The sequence below is a fragment of the Lipotes vexillifer genome, unplaced genomic scaffold (assembly GCF_000442215.2).
Source record: "Lipotes vexillifer unplaced genomic scaffold, Lipotes_vexillifer_v1.1 scaffold422, whole genome shotgun sequence".
Taxonomy (NCBI): Eukaryota; Metazoa; Chordata; class Mammalia; order Artiodactyla; family Lipotidae; genus Lipotes; species Lipotes vexillifer.
In genome coordinates, this window is record NW_006779087.1 from 2,799,351 (window position 1) to 2,819,322 (window position 19,972).

Below are 19,972 nucleotides of genomic sequence, written 5' to 3' on the forward strand. Positions count from 1 at the left end.
TCCTCCACCCTTCCCCCCCCACTTTAGGTAGGCCTATTTATTATCAGACAAATTACGCACCGCCCCTCGCCCCGAGAAGAACTTGGGTTGTCTTGTCTTGTATGAAACTTAGTTTTTTGCAGTCTTCACCTGGCATAGTTTCACAGGATGAAGTTGACTCAGGTATTCTGAACTCATGTATTTGGTTGAGGTAACTTACTTTCAGATGTACCTATAGATTCTTTGGGGTTAAGAGTTGGCTGCACTTGGCAATAGTAGGCAAAAGACACCTCCATGGAGGGTCTTACTCTTAATGATGGATGGAGAGAAAATGGTTGGTTGGTACTACTGTGTTCTAGATAAGGATTTTGAGGCCCTTGTTTTGAACAGAAATTGACCTCTGAGCCATCTACCCTTCAGAGAGCATGAGTGGCCTAATAGGGCAGCATTTAATTCCAGATTTGCTTCGGGTACAGCCCAGGACTCTAGGGGAGAGACCTACACTAATGGGTTACGAGGACAGGCATAGTTGAAGGTTCACAACCCTTTGAAAAACTGAAACCTTTGAGCGTCTGCTCATCCGTGACCCTCACTAGGTCACTGACCTGCTACTCCTACCCCTGCTGCTTAATTATAAATATCCTCATTTAAAGCAACTTTTTTTTTTTTTTTTTTTTTTTTTTTTTTTTTTACAGTTCAGAGATACAGAATCAAAGAAGTAAATCCCTCAGCTAGAGATAAAAAGCAACAAATGAAACTAAGTTATGGATTGTTGCTTTAAAATGCCAGTTTAGGCCAAGCCGATCTGTAATCACCACTTCCCAGTAGAGGGAATTTAAGAATTGTTGATGGAAACATCTTAACTGATCCCAGAATTTGTGATGCGATATAAAGGAAAGACAGCTCGAAGAAAGCCAGGAGCCCAAACATTCTGACTACAGGTATTTCAGGTCTGGTGCCCCCTGCAGAGCTACACATCTCTCTCCGGTTAGGCCCAGGCAGCCCTAGGTATAGTTAAGGGTCGGCGTGGTAACTGTTCTGAGACCTCTGGAAGAATAAGGTGAGTTTGCCAGTGGAAGCGCAGGAAAGAATTTGACCGTGACTCTGGGCCTAGAGACCAGACTAACTTCTCCCCAGCATGGCAACATATTCAAGCCCAAATTGTTCAGATACCGTAATCCTCTATTGAGATTTTGTCATCCAACCTGCCAGTGAGGGAGGTGACCTATCCCGTGGGAGAAAGAGCTCTGGCCTGGGAATCAGGCATGTGAGCCTTTAATCCTGGCTCCAGAACTGCCAGTGTGACACCGGGCAAATTCTTGTGTATGGGTCTCAATTTTCCTCATCTGTAAATAAAGAATTATTCCAAGAACCCTTCCAGCTGTTATTCTGATGATGAGAGTAAAAGAAGATTGTCCTGGAAAGGACAAACCTGAGGCCAGTTCTTCTGGGGCTGTTCTGGAGAGAAAGAATGGGGATTATAAGGGAAAATACGGATTCAGTTGTCCAGACCGGCCCAAGCTCTCGTGGCCATGAAGGAGTCACGGTTATAGTTAAAAGATGGAAGGATTGTTGCGGTTAAAAGTGAGAGAATCACTTAAGTGAGTTCCCATGGAGCCAAACCTCCATCAAGAAGTTTCTTCTTTTGGTCCTTTTCTTGTTGGGAACTGCAGAGTCAGCTGTGGTGCTTATTGAGTACGTTTCCTTGTTGATGTAGTGGCGCATCCAATTCTCAAATGGTTTCTTGTCAACCAGGAGTAAGAGAGCTTGTCCCTGTTGGAAATCCATGGTGAATGAGCTGAGGAGGGGGCAGCCTGTGTGGAGTGTGTGTATTTATCTGTATTCTTTTCCATAGGTACCATTAAGTTTGTCTGGCTTAATTTAATGGGAACTTCGGGGACCTGCAGAGACTATAAAGGGCGAGGGTAAGGTTTTTGTCATCTGTTCAGGCTCCTCTCCTTCCAATGGAACTGCCTCATTCTCCCTCTCCCTTCAGCCTCTTCCCTTTGCCAACTTGTATGTCTGTTCTACTGCCCTCTCTCCGCGTTCTCTTCCCTTTGTGTTTTTTCTTCTGCCTCTCAACCACCTTTCCTTCCAGGTCGTTTGAGTCCAAGTTCAAGTAGGCAGCTGGTGTTACCCACTTCCTCTTCCGGGGGTGGGGGGGGGGCGGGGCCCAATCTGTATAATCAGTGCTAGGGGCTTTATTCTAACACTCTGGAACCTCTGTTTTCTTTTCTTTTTTTTTCTTTTTTTTTCCTTTTGTTTCCTTTTTTTGTTTTTGTTTTTCTCTTCTGTTTCCGTGTAGGTCTCTTTAGTCAGCCTTATAGCTAATGCCCTGGGCTACTCGGAACTAGGTGCCATAAAGTCCCTTAGGACCCTAAGAGCTTTGAGACCCTTAAGAGCCTTATCACGATTTGAAGGGATGAGGGTAAGATACTAAGAGCAGCTGATCCTTCTGCATGCCAGTGGAAACTGTCTAAGCATGCTAGAACTGATCACGTGGTGGAAAGAGCATTCACACACGAACTCTGGATGCAGCTGCTGACTTGATCCTCCACTCTTTCGCCCCCGCACCTGCCCCAAGGGCAGTCGCGTTTAGCTGCCTCATCACATTAATACTGGCCCCGCCCCCAACGACATGCCATCGCAGAACATGTTAACATTGGCTATTCTCATCTGGCCTGGCTTATCTGTAGCACTTGGGGCGGCTTTCTGGGCTGTTGATTTAATAGGGAGAATCACCAGGTGCAAAGAAGGGGAATTGTCGCCCACAGACCCACTGAAAAGCAGAGGCCGCAGGCAGGGAGAGTGCAGTGTAGGGGCGTCAGCCAGGTGAGGACTGCGGCCTTGGAGTCACTGAGAAAGCGGCCGAGAAGGGGCTTGAAGACGGGATGGCAGGCCTGGAACTGGGGACGGAGCAGAATTTGGCATGGCCCTGGGAAAAGAAATGCTTTTCTTTCTGTTCTGATTCCTCTTATTGCACCTTGTTGTTCTCAGCCCAGTCCCGTAAGGACTGGCAGCCTCTGTCTGATAGCAAAGCTTTCCTCCTCACCCCCCACCCCTCTGCCCACGCTATATGGTCCCCTGTCCTAACACTGTCAAAATAACAACCGGGTACGATGCTAGGTGACTATCAGCTAGTTCTCCTGAAATTTCTCAACACCTGCTATTCCTGTTTTGGCGATAACTCCACCCAAACCCAAACAGTGCAAGGTGTTGTCACCCTGCCGATTATAGAAATAAGGCTCCCTCTTTTGGTGCCTTTTTGCTGTCTCTCTTGGTTTAAAAAAAATTTGTGTGTGTGTGCACGTGTGCGTGCGCGAGCGTGCGCGCGCACACACAGACACACAGACATGCGAGTCCGTAAAATCAAATGGACCGCTGGCTTTTGGTGGTAGTGGTTATCCTGTGGTAATCAGAGAGGTCTGTTATACTTAACGAGACCAAGAAAACTCATTTTAATTCAGATGTTGAATACATGCAGGAGAGCAAGCCAGAGGATACGTTTTTAAACGTGCAGATATCAGAATGTAGGAATAAAAATTAAACTGTTGTGGTAGTTCACGTGAAGCAAGACTGCTCAGAGGAACGAGGTACCAGGACAGTGCTGCTTTGTTCAGTCCTCATCTGTGGGTTCCTGGCCACTGTTTCGTGAAGCCGCCCACATCTGTACAGGAAGACGAAAATTTCACTGGGACTTGGGAATTTCATTATTTTAGTTTATCCAGACAAATGCTTTCTGCAAGAAATGTGCATTTCTCCTGTAGCACAGTCACAGTTTGGTTTACTAAATATAAGCTTTCTGCAACCCACCTGAAACCATCTGCAGGAAGGTCAGTTCCACAGCAGCATAAATTTATTTTAATTTAAGAAACAAAACTTGGGATTCTAAGTCTTTCTCCCACAGGTTAAGAGAGGTTTCAGAATGTGTGCAATCAGGTCATTGTTATGCTCGAGCTAAATGTAAGGGGAAAGTATATTGCAGAGGGCTCAGTGTTTTAGGGGGCCATAGGGTCACTGAAGACAGGATCAAAATGCTCTTCCCTCCTCTCCCACCTTCCCACTTTTTTTTTCGGTATGCGGGCGTCTCACTGTTGTGGCCTCTCCCCTTGCGGAGCACAGGCTCCGGACGCGCAGGCTCAGCGGCCGCGGCTCACGGGCCCAGCCGCTCCGCGGCACGTGGGATCTTCCCGGACCGGGGCACGAACCCGCGTCCCCTGCATCGGCAGGCGGACTCCCAGCCACTGCGCCACCAGGGAAGCCCACCTTCCCACTTTTTCCAGAAAGGGTTAGTTAAATTTTTTAAATAAGTCATACTAGTTTTGTTATAAAGTTGATAATCCATTTTGGTGACTGAAAACTGAAGATAATAGTTGCAACATTGTACCTAAACTCAGTAGCCTGTGATCCTCCACATGCCCCAGGAGGGGTCCTGGAACTCCTAAAAGGAGACTGGTAATACCCAAAGAAAGCCCCCAAAAAGATGCCCAACTGACACTGCTACTGACTTTCTCCGTCTGGGTGCCCATTACTGCCAGTCCCAACCTGTGGCAGAGGCAGTCCTCCCTGACCAGCTGCCGCCAGTTGGCTCACGAGGAAATTACGTGAATTGTCTGAACACAGGAGTGCTTCTGGTGGCCACACCTCTTCCCTTTAGCTCCTCCTTCTTTCCTCACCTTTCCGGGACTCGCAGTTTCCATTCCCTCCAAACTTTTACTTGTCAACTTTCAAGTAGGTGAGGAGCCCAGAGGTCTGGAATGGGTGACCAGAAGAGCAGACACTTTTATTTGAAAAGCATTGGTAAAGGTTTTCTCAAATGAGATTATAAGGGCAGGAACAAGTTTGAACCCAAAGCCGGGCTTTCAAACAGTAAACATTCAGTAAGGGAAACTCTGGTAAAGAATGTCACCTCCTTTGGTTGGCTCCAGTCAGCGACAGCACGGCCACTTCTGGTTGGGCCGGAGGTGAAAACTCAGGACCCATTCCTTTCCTGCAGTTCCCCAGCCCTTCTGTGCAAGAATAACTGCAAGAAGGGAGGAGTGAATTTGCCCCAGTAATAAACAGAATTAGGGACCTAGGTTTTACTTGAACGTTACTCTTCTGCAGGGCTGTGTTTTTCATTTCTTGGTTTGGGTCCTTGTGTGTGCCAACACTTGCACAATCTAAGAGATTATCCCCTTAGAAAATTTTAAACAAGACATCTTTATGAACTGAATACCATCAATGCAGATGGGCTCAACTGTCACTGTGCTGCTCCGGTGAGAGGTTCAGACCTTCGCTTGAGAGGGAACATAAGGCCCTAGCCTGTCCTGGGACACTGGCTTCAGTCTCTTCCTCAAACCAAAGACCAGAACACTGAAACGCTCGTGCTGTCGGCAAAGGAATGCTTAATGTAGTTCTTTGCTTTTCTCTCCTCCATAGTAATCTTCATTTAAGGATTTTGCTGTGCTGTTAAATTTTTGAGGGTACAGAATAGTAATGCTGTGAAACATGCATGCATTTTTGTTGATTGTCAGTATATAGTTGTCCATTAAAGCCATGTTCCCTCTGCCAGATAATAAAAGCGATTTGACAGATGTTATAGTATTTAATGAGCAATAATGTTCTAGGCATTATAGAGAAGACAAAAATGCTGAAAGAATTAGTACCCATTGGAATTTTTTCATCAAATGAGATTTCTATCAACTGCTAAATATAAACTTCCATTGCAAAAAGTAACTTTATAGGTTGCTAGATCCTAGCTTTGAGTAGTATTTCTCTACCTAACTTTTAACAATAATGAATTTCATCATAATTAAAGGTGACACAGAATAACTTGAGTTATTAGGGAGCAGAAGGGGAGATCCACTTTATTACGTAACTATCCGTGGAAACTTAAATTATCGTTTATATATATGTCTATAGTGTAAGGGTTCAAAATAAGAAAGCATGGTTTCTTGCTCTTTGCTTGCTGAGAATATTAGCTAATGTTCACAGCAAGGAAGAATTATTAGTAAAGTTCATCAGCTGCTTACTGTTTTATTCATGAAATAAAGCTAAGAAGTTTTTCTTTTGGTTATAATGAAAGTACATTTCATTATAAGTGAAAGTACATTTACATCTCACAAGTACATTGGATTTTATAGGATTTTTATGTCACATGTATCAGAGAACGAGGCCCAGTAAATACTTCTGTGTACTGATTCCTTTGAGCATATCTATGAGTTTAAAAGTGCAAAGAGATTTCTTAGTCAGTTAGCTAATTATTCTTCCCCGCCGGAAATATTACCCCACATTTAACTGTAACACACAGACACTATGTAGGACAGGTTCGACTAGGTTAAGGTAGTCAGAAGAATTCCTAGAGGAGGTATACTCTGAATTGATATAAAAAGCAAGATTTCTAGGTTTCAAATCTTTTGGGGCCAACTTCTGTATTGCACACTTGTGATGGTCTAATAGAAGGTCACGCTCTCTCACCTGAGCTCTGCTGCAAAATGCTGTCACGTAGACTTGAGCTTTTGAAACTTTACGTAACCTACTCCCTTAACTTTTGAGAAATAAATTATTCCATTTGTAGGTCACCTTCCTTTTGCCTATTCTTTTGCACATTTCATTGCCTTGAAGTACTCCCATCAAAGGGTAAGCAACTGTAGAAAGAGGAGGTAAAATGCGTATCTGATCACCCGACAGATTTGGTAACATAAATAAATATGAATATCATTCTCCACAATAACATTGGGGAGTTCCCAGATTTCAGGTATTCTAGCTTTCTTTGCTCAAAGTTATGAACAATGGAAGTATAATTATTTTATACCAATGACAGAGCTATTACATCTAGAAGAGATTTCTTGGTCTAAGGATTAAGAAATAACTGCCTCTCAATCTAAAGTCCTTCATATGTGAATTGGAGAAACACAAAACTAATATTTTAATCTAAGGAGAGTGACTCCTTAGCAGAATATCGTTGCCTTTTTTAATATAGGACAGGACAGACAGCTCTTCTCAGCCACGTGTTCCAATGAGTGACATGACAATCTAAGGCCAAAACAGAAGATAAGGAAAACCTGGCCCCAAATCGGGCTCAAATTAGAGCCCAGAGCTGCCCCCTGGTGTTCCTTCTACAGCGCGGCCCTTTTTGGCCGTTTCCATGCAGTGCTTGCTGGTTGGCAGCGTGTCCTCTCTTCGCTGCACTGAAAAGCGGATGGAGGAAGGTGGTGATACTTGTCACCTCCTTCTAACAAAACATTAGAAGACTTTGTTTATATCCAGGGTCTTTATTTTAACTCCACTTATCCTCCTAGGATACTAGAAAAAGGGAGAAACATGCTTCCCATTTTAGGGTCACCTTGCTGGGCCTTAGCAGTCCTGCTTAAGACAACAGCAAGTGAGAATCAGGGAAGAAATGAACACCAGCTTTGTTTTCTGCCCCACCACCTGAAATGCTATTTTTGTAAAGCACTTTGAACTCTTCTAGTGAAAACTGCTGCCACAGTGGAAGTGTTGTCTAGCTATTCTCATCTGTAGTGTGAAGCAAAATCAAAGTTAAAAACAACACAGAAAATTTAATTCCTGAGGGACCTCCTTTCCCTTTGCTTTTTTTCACTCCCGAGCTTACTGTAGTCAGTGATTTTTAACAACATGCCAGTTTTTGGGTTTCAAGACCAGTGATCTAACCCAAAATTCTCCCAAAAACCCCAAATTATTCCTTTTTCTAATAATACATTGTGAAGAGTTGAGTCAAACCCCGGATTGAGCAGAGAGACACCGGCATTAGCCAGGCAGAGGGCGACTCGGGTCTAGAAGCCTCTGCAGAGTCAGAAAAAGAAAAAGCCTGAAGAAGGAGAATGAATCTTGCATGAAAAACACAACCATTCAGATTTTATTTTATACTGTTTGGTAGAGGGAATATAGCTTTTTTTTTTTTTTTTTTTTTTTTTCCCTTGAGCCTGCAAAAAAATGCATGCTCAGCTCTTGCCTGAAATGAGATAACTGGCCTTGCACAGTCATAAAAGAGACTTCATGTACCGTTGAGTGATTCACTGCTAACCCCACAGGGTAGTTCTCTGTGATTTTGAACAACCTCACCTTGCTTTGCAGAGGGGGAATGTCTGTCGAAAGGCAACTAGTGAGCTTGAAATCACTCAGATTTTCCCATGGGGGGCATACTTTATGGGTTGATGAGAAGGGACACTAGACAATGAAGTAATTCTTTCGGTCCCAGGTTGATGCCTAGGAGAGAGACCTAGGTCAACTTGGGCAGGGGAATTTGTGTTCAATGAAATAAATATGTAACTTTCAGAATTCCTCAAAATATATCTCATAGATATACAAAATTGTGGTCCTGCTTATGGATCTGTCTGGTTACCCTAATTCCAAAGGGAACATAATGTTTCCATAGTCAGAACAAGCCACAAAGTGTCATTCCCCTCCTGGAAATCAAAAGAGTGTGCGTGCCTGTACTTATTCCCGACACTCAGCAACCTCCCCCTTCCAATGCAGGTGGTGGTGAATGCCTTGGTGGGCGCCATCCCCTCCATCATGAATGTGCTGCTGGTGTGTCTCATCTTCTGGCTGATTTTCAGCATCATGGGAGTTAACCTGTTTGCCGGAAAGTACCACTACTGCTTTAATGAGTCTTCTGAAATCCGATTTGAAATTGAAGATGTCAACAATAAAACGGAGTGTGAAAAGCTCATGGAGGGCAACAATACAGAAATCAGGTGGAAGAACGTGAAAATCAACTTTGACAACGTCGGGGCAGGATATCTGGCGCTTCTTCAAGTGGTAAGGATTGTTTTCCGTCCTATGAAATCCAGAAGGCTATAGCCGAAACCTCACTTGGTTCCTTCTCAACCCTGCGTCCAGAATCAGGATTGCTGTTAATAGGTCAGGGCACAATGTCATTTCCCAAACCAGGTCCAGGGAGACACCTTTCCTGAGTACTCTGACATCTCCAAAACCTCAGCCAAGGGAATCTGTCACTGTGCTCAGAAGCAGAGTTCTGCTTATCAACAAATAAGGATGACTGCAGCATAATAAAGTTGCAGAGAGATCACCATCTCTCTCCATGACGGAGTATGTGGTTAAAGAGAAAGAAAAAATAAAGTAGGCAAAGTGCATAGACCAAAAAAAAAATTAATGGAGCAGAACAATCCCACGTAACAGCTACACTAGAGTTAACTAAATATGACAATGTGACGGTGCTATGATGCCGCTACTCATGTCAGCTCAACCCTAGAGAAAGGTCTCAAGTTAATGTATCACAGTAAACAGTGAAGCATTCCGTCATGTCTAGTTTTCTCTTCCTCTCTGGTCGATGTTTTGGAGGGTTTGACAAGACAGTAGAGTACAATGAAAGCTCCTAGTCTTCGGACTGAAACAGATGTAGGTTTGAACCACACTCTGGTATTTATTGGATATGTAACCTTGGACAAATTACTAAACCTCTCTGAGTCTGTTTCTTCGTCTGTTAAATCTGAGTAATAATACCTTGCATGGTAGTTCAGAGGATTCATGATAACTTATTAACATTTCTTAGCACAGTGCCTGGCACATAGCAGTGCTTAATTAATGGTATTTGCTATTATGTTTCTTTGTTACTATTACAACTGTCCCTATGTCATAGAGTTGTTGGGAGTATTAAATGTGATAATGCAGGTGAAGCTCTCAACTCGGCCTTGTGTATAGTAAGCACTTACTGTTAGCTTGTAGGAATTAATGGGATGAGCAGTGGTTTAATCCCACTCCAGAGCTCTTTAGCTGTTTTCTCCCAGTTCAAGAAATTGGACCCACAGATTGAACCTAAATTGGAGCAGCTCCAGGAAACCAGTGCACATCAGCCAGCCAAACGTTCTGTTGAGTCCCCGCCACATGCAAGGCAGTACCAGAGCCATCAGCTGAATAAAGAACTGCCCAGGCCCTGAAAAAACTTAGAATCTGGTTGAGTAAATAAAACATAGAATGAAAGGAAAACATGGAGACTGTTAAACTGGTTACCCGCATAAGTTTCCAAAATCAGGTTAGGTTGCCTAGGATGAAGCTGCTGTTGCCACTACCATAGGCTAAACATGTGTATCTTAGTAGAGGTAAAGTTCTGACCTTTTTTTTTAATGCAGCTATTAATTTTTCAGACCTCCCCCGCCCCATTGCTTGTTTTGACACCTTTTTAAAATATGACTCCTTCATGGAGGGGTAAGTTCTAAGTAAACTCAGTAGATTCCTGCCACTCATAAATATGAGTTTGCCCTAGCTTTAGGCGACCTTCTCAGACCCATTTTAAAGACCTTTTGTAAAAGTATTGATCCAGTTACCACTGTCAACATGTTTCTCTGCCAATCTTTGATGTTATATTCAGCGCTTAGACAAAGCTCCCTTGGGACCCGTATTAACAAACAGAAAATTCTGTGTCCACGTGAGGCTGCACCCAAACTCCCTGACTTGTGTTCTCGCTGAACCTAAGCCTGCCTTTGGGACCCTGCCCAGACTCCCACCCACCCCCTAACAGGCACAGTCTAATGACTGACTCTGTTTGCCAGGCAACCTTCAAAGGCTGGATGGACATCATGTATGCAGCTGTAGATTCCCGAAAGGTAAGGTCATACCTGGTGAAACCACGACCTTCTTAACTGGTTAGAAAGCAAGCAGCATGGTGGAGCTCACCAAGAAAGAGGGAGACGGTTAGAACGTTTTTTGCCTGTCTCACCGATTATAGGTCACTTTCCCCCTCTCAGTGAGTCATCACTCTCTTACAGCGGCTCCAGGTGGTTAGGCTCTCGGTTTTCACCTGGCCCTAATGGAGCTGTCTGCTCTTCAGTGCTGATCTGAAATAAGCGTGGCTCCTGGCAGACAGCCCTCCCCACCCCCTCGCCTCACGATTTGCGAATTCTCCACATACGTCATGGAAGGCATAATATGCCTTCTCAGGGCAGGACCTGCCAGTGTGGGGAAGGAGACAGGCAGAGAGAACCTCGGGCTCCCCTACTCCAGCTGGCTCAGCAGCTCAAGCGGTCAGCGGGGCTGGCGGCCTTGGCATGTCGGAACCCCCCCCACCCCCCGCCTGGCCCGCAGGCTAGGAGCTGACTCTCCCTTCTTTCTCCTGTCCTTTGGCAGCCTGACGAGCAGCCTAAGTACGAGGACAACATCTACATGTACATCTACTTTGTCATCTTCATCATCTTCGGCTCCTTCTTCACCCTCAACCTGTTCATCGGTGTCATCATTGATAACTTCAATCAACAAAAGAAAAAGATAGGTCTCCTCCCCACATTGCCAGTGGCCGGAGGTCAACCCAGATGAGAGGCACCTCTGTCCCTCTCTCTAGACAGAAGTGCCTCTCTTCCTCTAAAATCCAGACCATCACCTCACTGGGGCACTGGCCCCACTGTACATTAGTCCCAACCAGCCCGTTGTGTTCTGCTGGATTTTGCAGTGTGTGGTCTACCACATTTACTAGACCAAACTAGCAATTTACTAGTACCAAATTTACTAGCAGTTCCCAAGGCTTTTTACTAGGTTTGGCCTCCCTCCAGAGGGAGGTGGGGTCAGAGAGGGTCTAGTGACAGCTGAAAAGGAAAGCAGCACATGAATAGCTTTAGTGAGAAGTAGAAACTGTCTCGACTCATCATCTGTGTTAATCCCGGGTACCACCAGCACACTGGGATTTGAGAGATCAACCTTGGAAAGCTCACTTCCTTCACTTGTCCTAGATCGTTAACAATTTTTCCAAAGCAAATAAGATTACTCTTGTCATTCATTTTATAAATCGAGCCTGTCCCAACAAACTCCAAGGAACTTCCCAAATTGTTTGCTCCCACCAGGATTTCTAAATTTTTAATACTGTGGGAAATAAATGGGCCATTAGCCAGGACTTGAAAATCCTTTCATTTTAAAATGCTTTTTTGAGAATTGTGTCAGGAAAGCAGGCCCCCCAAAATTTACGAAGACGTGTTTATAGAGTCACGGCTCTCAAGTTTATCCTTCCCTGGGGGTCTGTTACTCCATTTCCTTCCTTCTTTCCTTCCTAGCCCCTAGCAGGTCTCAGAAATCCCAAGGCGAAGACAAAGGTATCTCTTCGAATTAGATTAGCTGTCCCAGGTCTACCTCACTCTGGGACAACCATTAGCTAAACTGACCTCTGGAAAGTGAAGGGGGTAAACCCCCCTCGGTTCTCAGGGTTGCACCTTAGGTCCAAACTTGTAGCGTGTGAAAGCCAGTTGTAATTGCGCGTTCTCTCTTTCCTTCCTTCACTTTGGAGGTCAGGACATCTTCATGACCGAAGAGCAGAAGAAATACTACAATGCCATGAAAAAGCTGGGCTCGAAGAAACCACAGAAACCCATCCCCCGGCCCCTGGTGAGTGCACGGTGGGGGCCCAGGGCAGAGTGAGGCCCCGTGTGGAAAAAGACACGGCTAGAGCTACCGCAGAGGGAGGAGCCTGTGCCCTCCAATCCTCTCCTCGCTGTCCCATCCAAAAGCTCTGAGGAAGGGAATTCGCTGGCCATCCAGTGGTTAGGACTCTGTGCTTTCACTGCCGAGGGCCCAGGTTCAATCCCCGGTCGGGAAACCGAGATCCCGCAAGCAGGGATCTGAGGAAGACGGCAGAAGAACCGGGGTTAAGGTATGGGATGGCTTTTGCATTTGCACCTGACCTTTCCTCTGAGGCATCCTTGGGCAGCAGCAGAGAATCGGCATGTTGACCACATTGGCTGTGACCCTGGTAGAGAGAGGTTTTAAGAGACCCACTAAAAATGAACAAAGGAAAGTGAAATGAAAGCTGATCTCTTTCCTACCAGTACAAGGTAGGATTTGGTCATTATTTTCTCAGCCCTCTGCTTAACAAGTAAGTCTTTGCAAGGATGTGCCTGAAAGCTAAGCTAATGCCTCTTTCCGGTTATCTGTGGGAGCAGGAGAGGGTGAAGCTAGGAGAGTCTGTGGCCTGATTTCCTCCCTTGAACTGAGCCTTTTGTAAAACAGATTTGGGGACTGGGATTCTGCTTGACCCTGGGTTGGTGGTGGTTCTCTTGCTTCAGAGAAGGAGACGCTGTGCTCCTGAAGCCATACATCCCGCTGAGTGGGACATGACCCCCAAAAGCCACACTCAAAGTTCCTTCTTCTGTAACTTTAATTTAAAGTAACTTTTTAGGGAATTCCCTGGCGGTTCAGGGGTTAGGACTCCGTGCTGCCACTGCCGGGGGCCCGGGTTCGATCCATGGTTGGGGAACTAAGATCCCACAAGCCGTGCGTGGCCATAAATAAATAAGTAAATAGATAAAGTAACTTTTTACTTAAAACAACAACACAGCAGAACTCTTAAAAGCTTACCTGGCAACCTAATTTATAAAAATGAAAGTGAAGCTACTTTGTTTGAATCAAGAGTGGGAGTCCCAGGGCACTTTCCTGACTTAACCCCACACACCCTGTTCCTGGCATACCCGCCTCACCAACTTCTGAGGGAGAGGAAACCCTAGGGCTTTGCGGAACAGTTTGAAAACCACCAGGTTAAGTAATCCTGAAAATAAGCATGAGCTCAAGTGCCTAGGTATCTAGAAAATCAGGGAGATCTTAAGAAAGAGAACATTTTTTATATTTCCTTGACGGTAGTTTCCACTTTGTGACAGAAATGCGATCAGAGGGGATGCAAGAGGATTGCCATTTCTAAAGTTCTGTTCAGTACTTTGCACGTGGGAACCTGAGCGTATTTTCTTCCACACTAAAATATAAACGCTCAGTGTGGTAGGAAGCATTGATAAAGACTTATTCCGCAAATAGTTACAGATCTCCTACTGTGTACCAGGCACTAGGCAAAAAGTGATGAACAAATTTAGACAACGCAATCATGGAGCTTACAGTGTAGTGGGGATCTAGATAATAAATAAGTAAGCGAACAGTTATTAGAAAATGCAGGGACTTCCCTGGCGGTCCAGTGGTTAAGACTTCGCCTTTCAATGCAGGGGGTGCAGGTTCAATCCCTGGTCGGGGAGCTAAGATCCCACGTGCCTCGCTGCCAAAACACCAGAAACGTAAAAAAAAAACAAAACAAAACAGAAGCAATATTGTAACAAATTCAATAAAGACTTTAAAAATGGTCCGCATCAAATAAATAAATAAATAAATAAAATAAAATGCAGAGTGTTGTGAGAAAAAAATCAACTGAAGGGCCGTGACAGAATGTAATGGAGGCCTGGGCTGGCGGGCGGGGGGGGGGGGTCTCCCTTAACAGAGTCGTGGGAGAAGCCTCACTACGGCGGGTCTATCTGAGTGGATAAGGAGCCAGAATGCTGGGGAAAGGAATCCTGGGAAAGCAAATGAGGCCCTAAAAGCGGGAAACATTAGTGCGGCCAGGTCACTGTTGTGGCCTCTCCCGTTGCCGAGCACAGGCTCCGGGCGCGCAGGCTCAGCGGCCATGGCTCAAGGGCCCAGCCGCTCCGCGGCACGTGGGATCTTCCCAGACCGGGGCACGAACCCGCGTCCCCTGCACCGGCAGGCGGACTCTCAACCACTGCGCCACCAGGGAAGCCCTGAAAGGCCTTTTTAAGTCAGTTAACCATAGGAATTTTGTTGCAAGTCCAATGAGAAACTAGTGAGAGGTTTTAAGTAGGAGAGTGATGTGAACCATTTATGTTTTTAAATCGTCACACTTGCTGCTGTGTGGAGACTGCATTGGATGAGGGCAAGAGAGTAAGCAGGAAGACCAGTCGGGAGACCCTTCTAGAAGTCCAAAAGGGAAGATGTTGGTGGCTTAGTTAGAGGAGGGCCACAGAAATGGAATGAAGCGGATGAATTCAAGGAAGACTCCACAGGACCTGCAGTGGATTAGATGGGGGATGAGGAAGAGGGGTGAGCGGGAATGACCCTCAGCTTTCTGGCTTAGAGACTGGATAAATAATTGCGGTGAAAGAAGAGCGAGTTGGGAGAGAGGCAGAGGAAAGGAGGCAGCTCTGCTTTGGACTTGCTGAGCTTTTAGATGCTTATGCGTCATCCAGGAGCGGATACCAAACAAGCAACCCAGGAGTTCAGAGGAAAGATACGGGCTGGAGAAGAAAACACTTGGGAAACTGAAGTACCTATAGGTAATATGTGAGCGGTAGGAATAGATGGTAGGTGAGCTCTCCAAGGGAGGACGAGGAGATTAAGAGAAGTGGCCGGCAAATAAGACTAAAAAGGAGCAGCCGGAGAGGTAGGAAGACACCCAGAAACGTGTGATGGCACAGACACCAAGAGAAGAGTGGCAATTTTAGAAAACTCTTGGTGAGGGAATGTTGACCTTGGTCTTCAGCCATGCTCCTGACACCCTGATAGAGCAGCAGCAGAGAGCGGGCCAGTATTCCAGCAAAGAAAACAGGGTGGCAGCTCCCACAGTCCTCTGGGGAAGGTTTTCATGAAGCCTCTTCTTGTCTTCCTCCCTCCCTCCCTCCCCACCCAGAACAAAGTCCAAGGTATCGTCTTCGATTTTGTCACTCAACAAGCCTTTGACATTGTTATCATGATGCTCATCTGCCTTAACATGGTGACAATGATGGTGGAGACAGACACTCAGAGCAAGCAGATGGAGAACATTCTCTACTGGATTAACCTGGTCTTTGTCATTTTCTTCACCTGTGAGTGTGTGCTCAAAATGTTTGCCTTGAGGCACTACTATTTCACCATTGGCTGGAACATCTTTGACTTCGTGGTGGTCATCCTCTCCATTGTGGGTGAGTGGGGCAGGCGAGGACGGGAAAGGGACCTGACTGGCCCTGGGTATGGGATTCCGGGGAGTGCAACGAATGACACCGGGCTGAAGGGCGGGCAGGTTACTCTCGGGTTACACCCAGGGCGGGGCGGGGCCCCGCCCCGGATCGCTGATATGGGTCAGCAAGTTTCTATGAGTCTTCATAGTAGTCTCGGGTTGTAAATTTTGTGGCTGAAGAGGGGGAAAAGATTAGATTTGGTTCTTGCTTTCAAAGAGTTTACATTCTAACAGGTAAGGTAAAAGAAATATATTTTAAAATCTGGCTACAGTAGCAGTATAAAGTGGAAAAAGGCCTGGTAAGAGATTGTTAAGTTGGACATTAATGAGGAACGTTCCGGTGGGGACAGCAGTGACAGCACTGCTGCTGATGGCGATGCTCATTTACTAAGATTTTACGGTGCCAAGTAGTTGGAGAGTTTCTTCACTTGTGTTGTCTCATTTGAGCCTTATGACAGCCCAGGAAGCAAGGTATTTTACTATCTTTGCTGTGAAGATGTTCAGGGTCACTCAGTTAGGAGGTGGCAGAGGCAGAACTCAAGCTGGTTTTTAACAGTGACTGTGTGGCATTTGCTTCACCCTAAGGGCCTGGAAGGGCTGATGTCCTGGCAGGCAGTGGAAATGCTGTCCTGCTGATCGCCCTCCCCCAAATTTCCTTGCCTTCCTAAAAGGCATCTCGAATGGTGAAACACTGCCTTGGTTCCAGGTGGGTTTGACTGACTTAACGCTAGCTGGGGTAGAGTGCCCGAGACCCAGGGAACCAGCTCCAGAGCTGGTTTAGCAAGGTGGTGGCCATGGCCACCAGAAGGCAGCTGTGCTCCCACTTTCTAGTTCTGTTCTCCAGAGCAGCATGTCCAAAAATGTGTTGACTACTCTCATACATTTCTCCCCAGGAAAAGAATCCCATGAGGAAATTACTTTGGGCAACACTGTACAATACACTGAATTTCCCTTTGGAGGGTCACAAGGCACATTGGCCTACAGGAGGCTCTTGAAAGTCTTGGAGTAAAGAATTCTGTGTAATACATCATCCCACCTTTATTCAGTCACAACACCCTGTTTTCAAGCAATAATAATGTTTCTAAGAGTTTAATGGAACATACTATGTGCTGGTCACCATTCTAAGTGCTTTACATGTTTTGATTCATGTAACCCTCACAACAGCCCTGTATCAGGAAGAACAAAGGCACAGAGCAGTTAGTTACTGAGACATGCAACTGGTAAGCGAGCAAGCCCAGCCCCCTGGCCTCAGCTCCGCACTCCTAACCTCCCACAAAACACACTTTGGACCATGCTACCCTTGTCCACGTTTCTTAAACTTTTTCTGCCCACCCATCACTAAGTGGGATGGAAAACCCACAGACGAAACCATGCCCCCTATTCTCAGATGGTACTTGAAAATAAGGAGAAAGAAGAGTTTCTTCTGATAATTGGGATTTTTTTTTTTTTTAATGTCATTAATCTGTTCAGAAACAAAAGTTAGAAAAAGATCTTTTTAAATTAAGAGGAGTGTGGGTAAAACTCTCCCTGGAACCTCCTGGAGGACCCCTTAAATCTTGATCCCACTGCCTGGATTGCTGTCTGCCCACCTCTCTCCCCTTTTCTCTGGGCACAAATACGCATTCATCCTACAGAACCTTACTGAGGCATCATCATCTCCTCTCTGAAGCCTTACTTGCCCAGCACGTACGGAATGCAAGTATTACGTACATTACCTGACTTCTTGTGGTCACTGGTTATGACTTAATTGAGAAGTAAAAAGAGGAGAGCTGAGAAATCATCCTGAGTCCTGGCTGAGGTAGAGATTTTCTTGAAAGCTCAAAGTTAAGATTCATAGCTTAAAACCTTAAAACCTGCAGTTCACTACCCCAATATTTATGAATCCTTATGGTTGGAAGATATTTCTTTATTTAAATGAAGATGTGCTCACACTGTCTCGTGGGGGCCTCGACAGCAAGAGAAGACCCTGAAGGAAGAGCACCTCCCAACCTTTTCGTCTCCTCTTCCTTCTGCGGCCCCTCACTGGGCTCCCGTTATCGCTCTTTAGTTTTAAAGGCGAGTCGTCTGGTGGAAGCGGACCCCTGGATGAATGCAAACAGAAGAAGGCCCTCTGATGTGCGTGTTTCACCCTCTACTTTTGTTTTCGTTTTCGTTTTTTTTTTTTTTTGCCGTACCCGGGCCTCTCACTGCCGTGGCCTCTCCCGTTGCGGAGCACAGGCTCCGGACGCGCAGGCCCAGCGGCCATGGCTCACGGGCCCAGCCGCTCCGCGGCACGCGGGATCCTCCCGGACCGGGACACGAACCCGCGTCCCCTGCATCGGCAGGCGGACTCTCAGCCGCTGCGCCACCGGGGAAGCCCTGATTGATGGCTTTAAACATAAAAATCTAGAAGCTCTTGAGTTGAAAACTACTCCCGAGAGGTCCCTTTAGCTTGTACGCTGGTTTGGTAAGGTAGGAACGTGGGGCAATGAGAACCAAAAATATCTTTTCAGAGCCAGGAAGAAGATGCCCTGAGAATTAGCGGCATTAGCGGACTAAGGCTTCACAGCCATTGGGTAGTGAAGTTACGGGGCGGAGCCAGGACTTCCCATTCACTGTTTGTGGATGTGGTAATTTGATAGCATTTTGGAGAAGAATCCACAACACCTCAGAAAGTTATGCACGGACAAATCTGAAAAAAAAAAAAAAAAAAAAAAAAAAAAAGAATTTAACACCAGAGATCAATCTCACAAACATAATGTTACGTCTCAAAAGCAAATTAGAGATCTAGAAAGAGAGATACGGTATAATTCCTTAAACACAGTAGGCTGCTACCTATATATTATTTATGGGGTCGTACACAGCAAAATTATGAAGACACTGGGGTGATACATGTCATCTGCAGGATAGTGGTTGCTTCTGGGGGTGATGAGTGGAAGGAGATTTTGTATCTGGGTGTCAGGTACCTCGGTGTCCATTTTCTTGTTTTCTCGGCTTCTCTGTGTGTTTGAGACATGCGATTTTCTTTTGAGAAAATTTTGTATTGTGAGTGTTCAGACTGAATAGTAAGGCACTCATTCTGTAAAGTCCTTTGAAGTTAAGGGTTCCATAGTGCCAGGCGCCATAAGTAAAGAGAAAGGGCATCTCCGGGCTCAGTAACATATCTTCTGTTCCTCTTCTTAGGAATGTTCCTGGCTGATATAATTGAGAAATACTTTGTTTCCCCAACCCTATTCCGAGTCATCCGATTGGCCCGTATTGGGCGCATCTTGCGTCTGATCAAAGGCGCCAAAGGGATTCGTACCCTGCTCTTTGCCTTAATGATGTCCTTGCCTGCTCTGTTCAACATCGGCCTTCTGCTCTTCCTGGTCATGTTCATCTTCTCCATCTTTGGGATGTCCAATTTTGCATATGTAAAGCACGAGGCTGGCATTGATGACATGTTCAACTTTGAGACATTTGGCAACAGCATGATCTGCCTATTTCAGATCACCACCTCGGCCGGTTGGGATGGCCTGCTGCTGCCCATCCTAAACCGCCCCCCCGACTGCAGTCTGGACAAGGAACACCCAGGGAGTGGCTTTAAAGGAGACTGCGGGAACCCCTCAGTGGGCATCTTCTTCTTTGTGAGCTACATCATCATCTCCTTCCTGATCGTGGTGAACATGTACATTGCCATCATCTTGGAGAACTTCAGCGTAGCCACGGAGGAAAGCGCAGACCCTCTGAGTGAGGATGACTTTGAGACCTTCTATGAGATCTGGGAGAAGTTCGACCCCGACGCCACCCAGTTCATCGAGTACAGTAAGCTGGCAGACTTTGCAGATGCCTTGGAGCATCCTCTCCGAGTGCCCAAGCCCAACACCATAGAGCTCATTGCCATGGATCTGCCAATGGTCAGCGGGGATCGCATCCACTGCTTGGACATCCTTTTTGCCTTCACCAAGCGGGTCCTGGGAGACAGCGGAGAGTTGGACATCCTCCGGCAGCAGATGGAGGAGAGGTTCGTGGCATCCAATCCTTCCAAAATGTCTTACGAGCCAATCACGACCACGCTGCGGCGCAAGCAGGAAGAGGTGTCAGCAGTGGTCCTGCAGCGCGCCTACCGCGGACATTTAGCAAGGCGGGGCTTCGTTTGCAAAAAGACAACTTCCAATAAGCTGGAGAATGGAGGCACCCACCGGGAGAAAAAAGAGAGCACCCCGTCTACAGCCTCCCTCCCATCCTATGACAGTGTAACTAAACCCGAGAAGGAGAAACAGCAACAGCAACGGGCAGAGGAAGGAAGAAGGGAAAGAAACAGAA

The 19,972-nt window shown here is 46.1% G+C and overlaps 1 protein-coding gene across 1 annotated transcript in view; it reads left to right on the forward strand.

Annotated features, from left to right (window-relative positions):
- SCN8A (sodium voltage-gated channel alpha subunit 8) overlaps positions 1-19,972 on the forward strand; it is a 116,960-nt gene that overhangs the window by 96,952 nt on the left and 36 nt on the right. Inside the window, 7 exon segments of the mRNA XM_007452326.1 lie at positions 2,285-2,407; positions 8,461-8,745; positions 10,497-10,550; positions 11,071-11,208; positions 12,208-12,312; positions 15,383-15,653; positions 18,851-19,971. Of these exon segments, the coding sequence (XP_007452388.1) occupies positions 2,285-2,407; positions 8,461-8,745; positions 10,497-10,550; positions 11,071-11,208; positions 12,208-12,312; positions 15,383-15,653; positions 18,851-19,971 (2,097 nt within the window).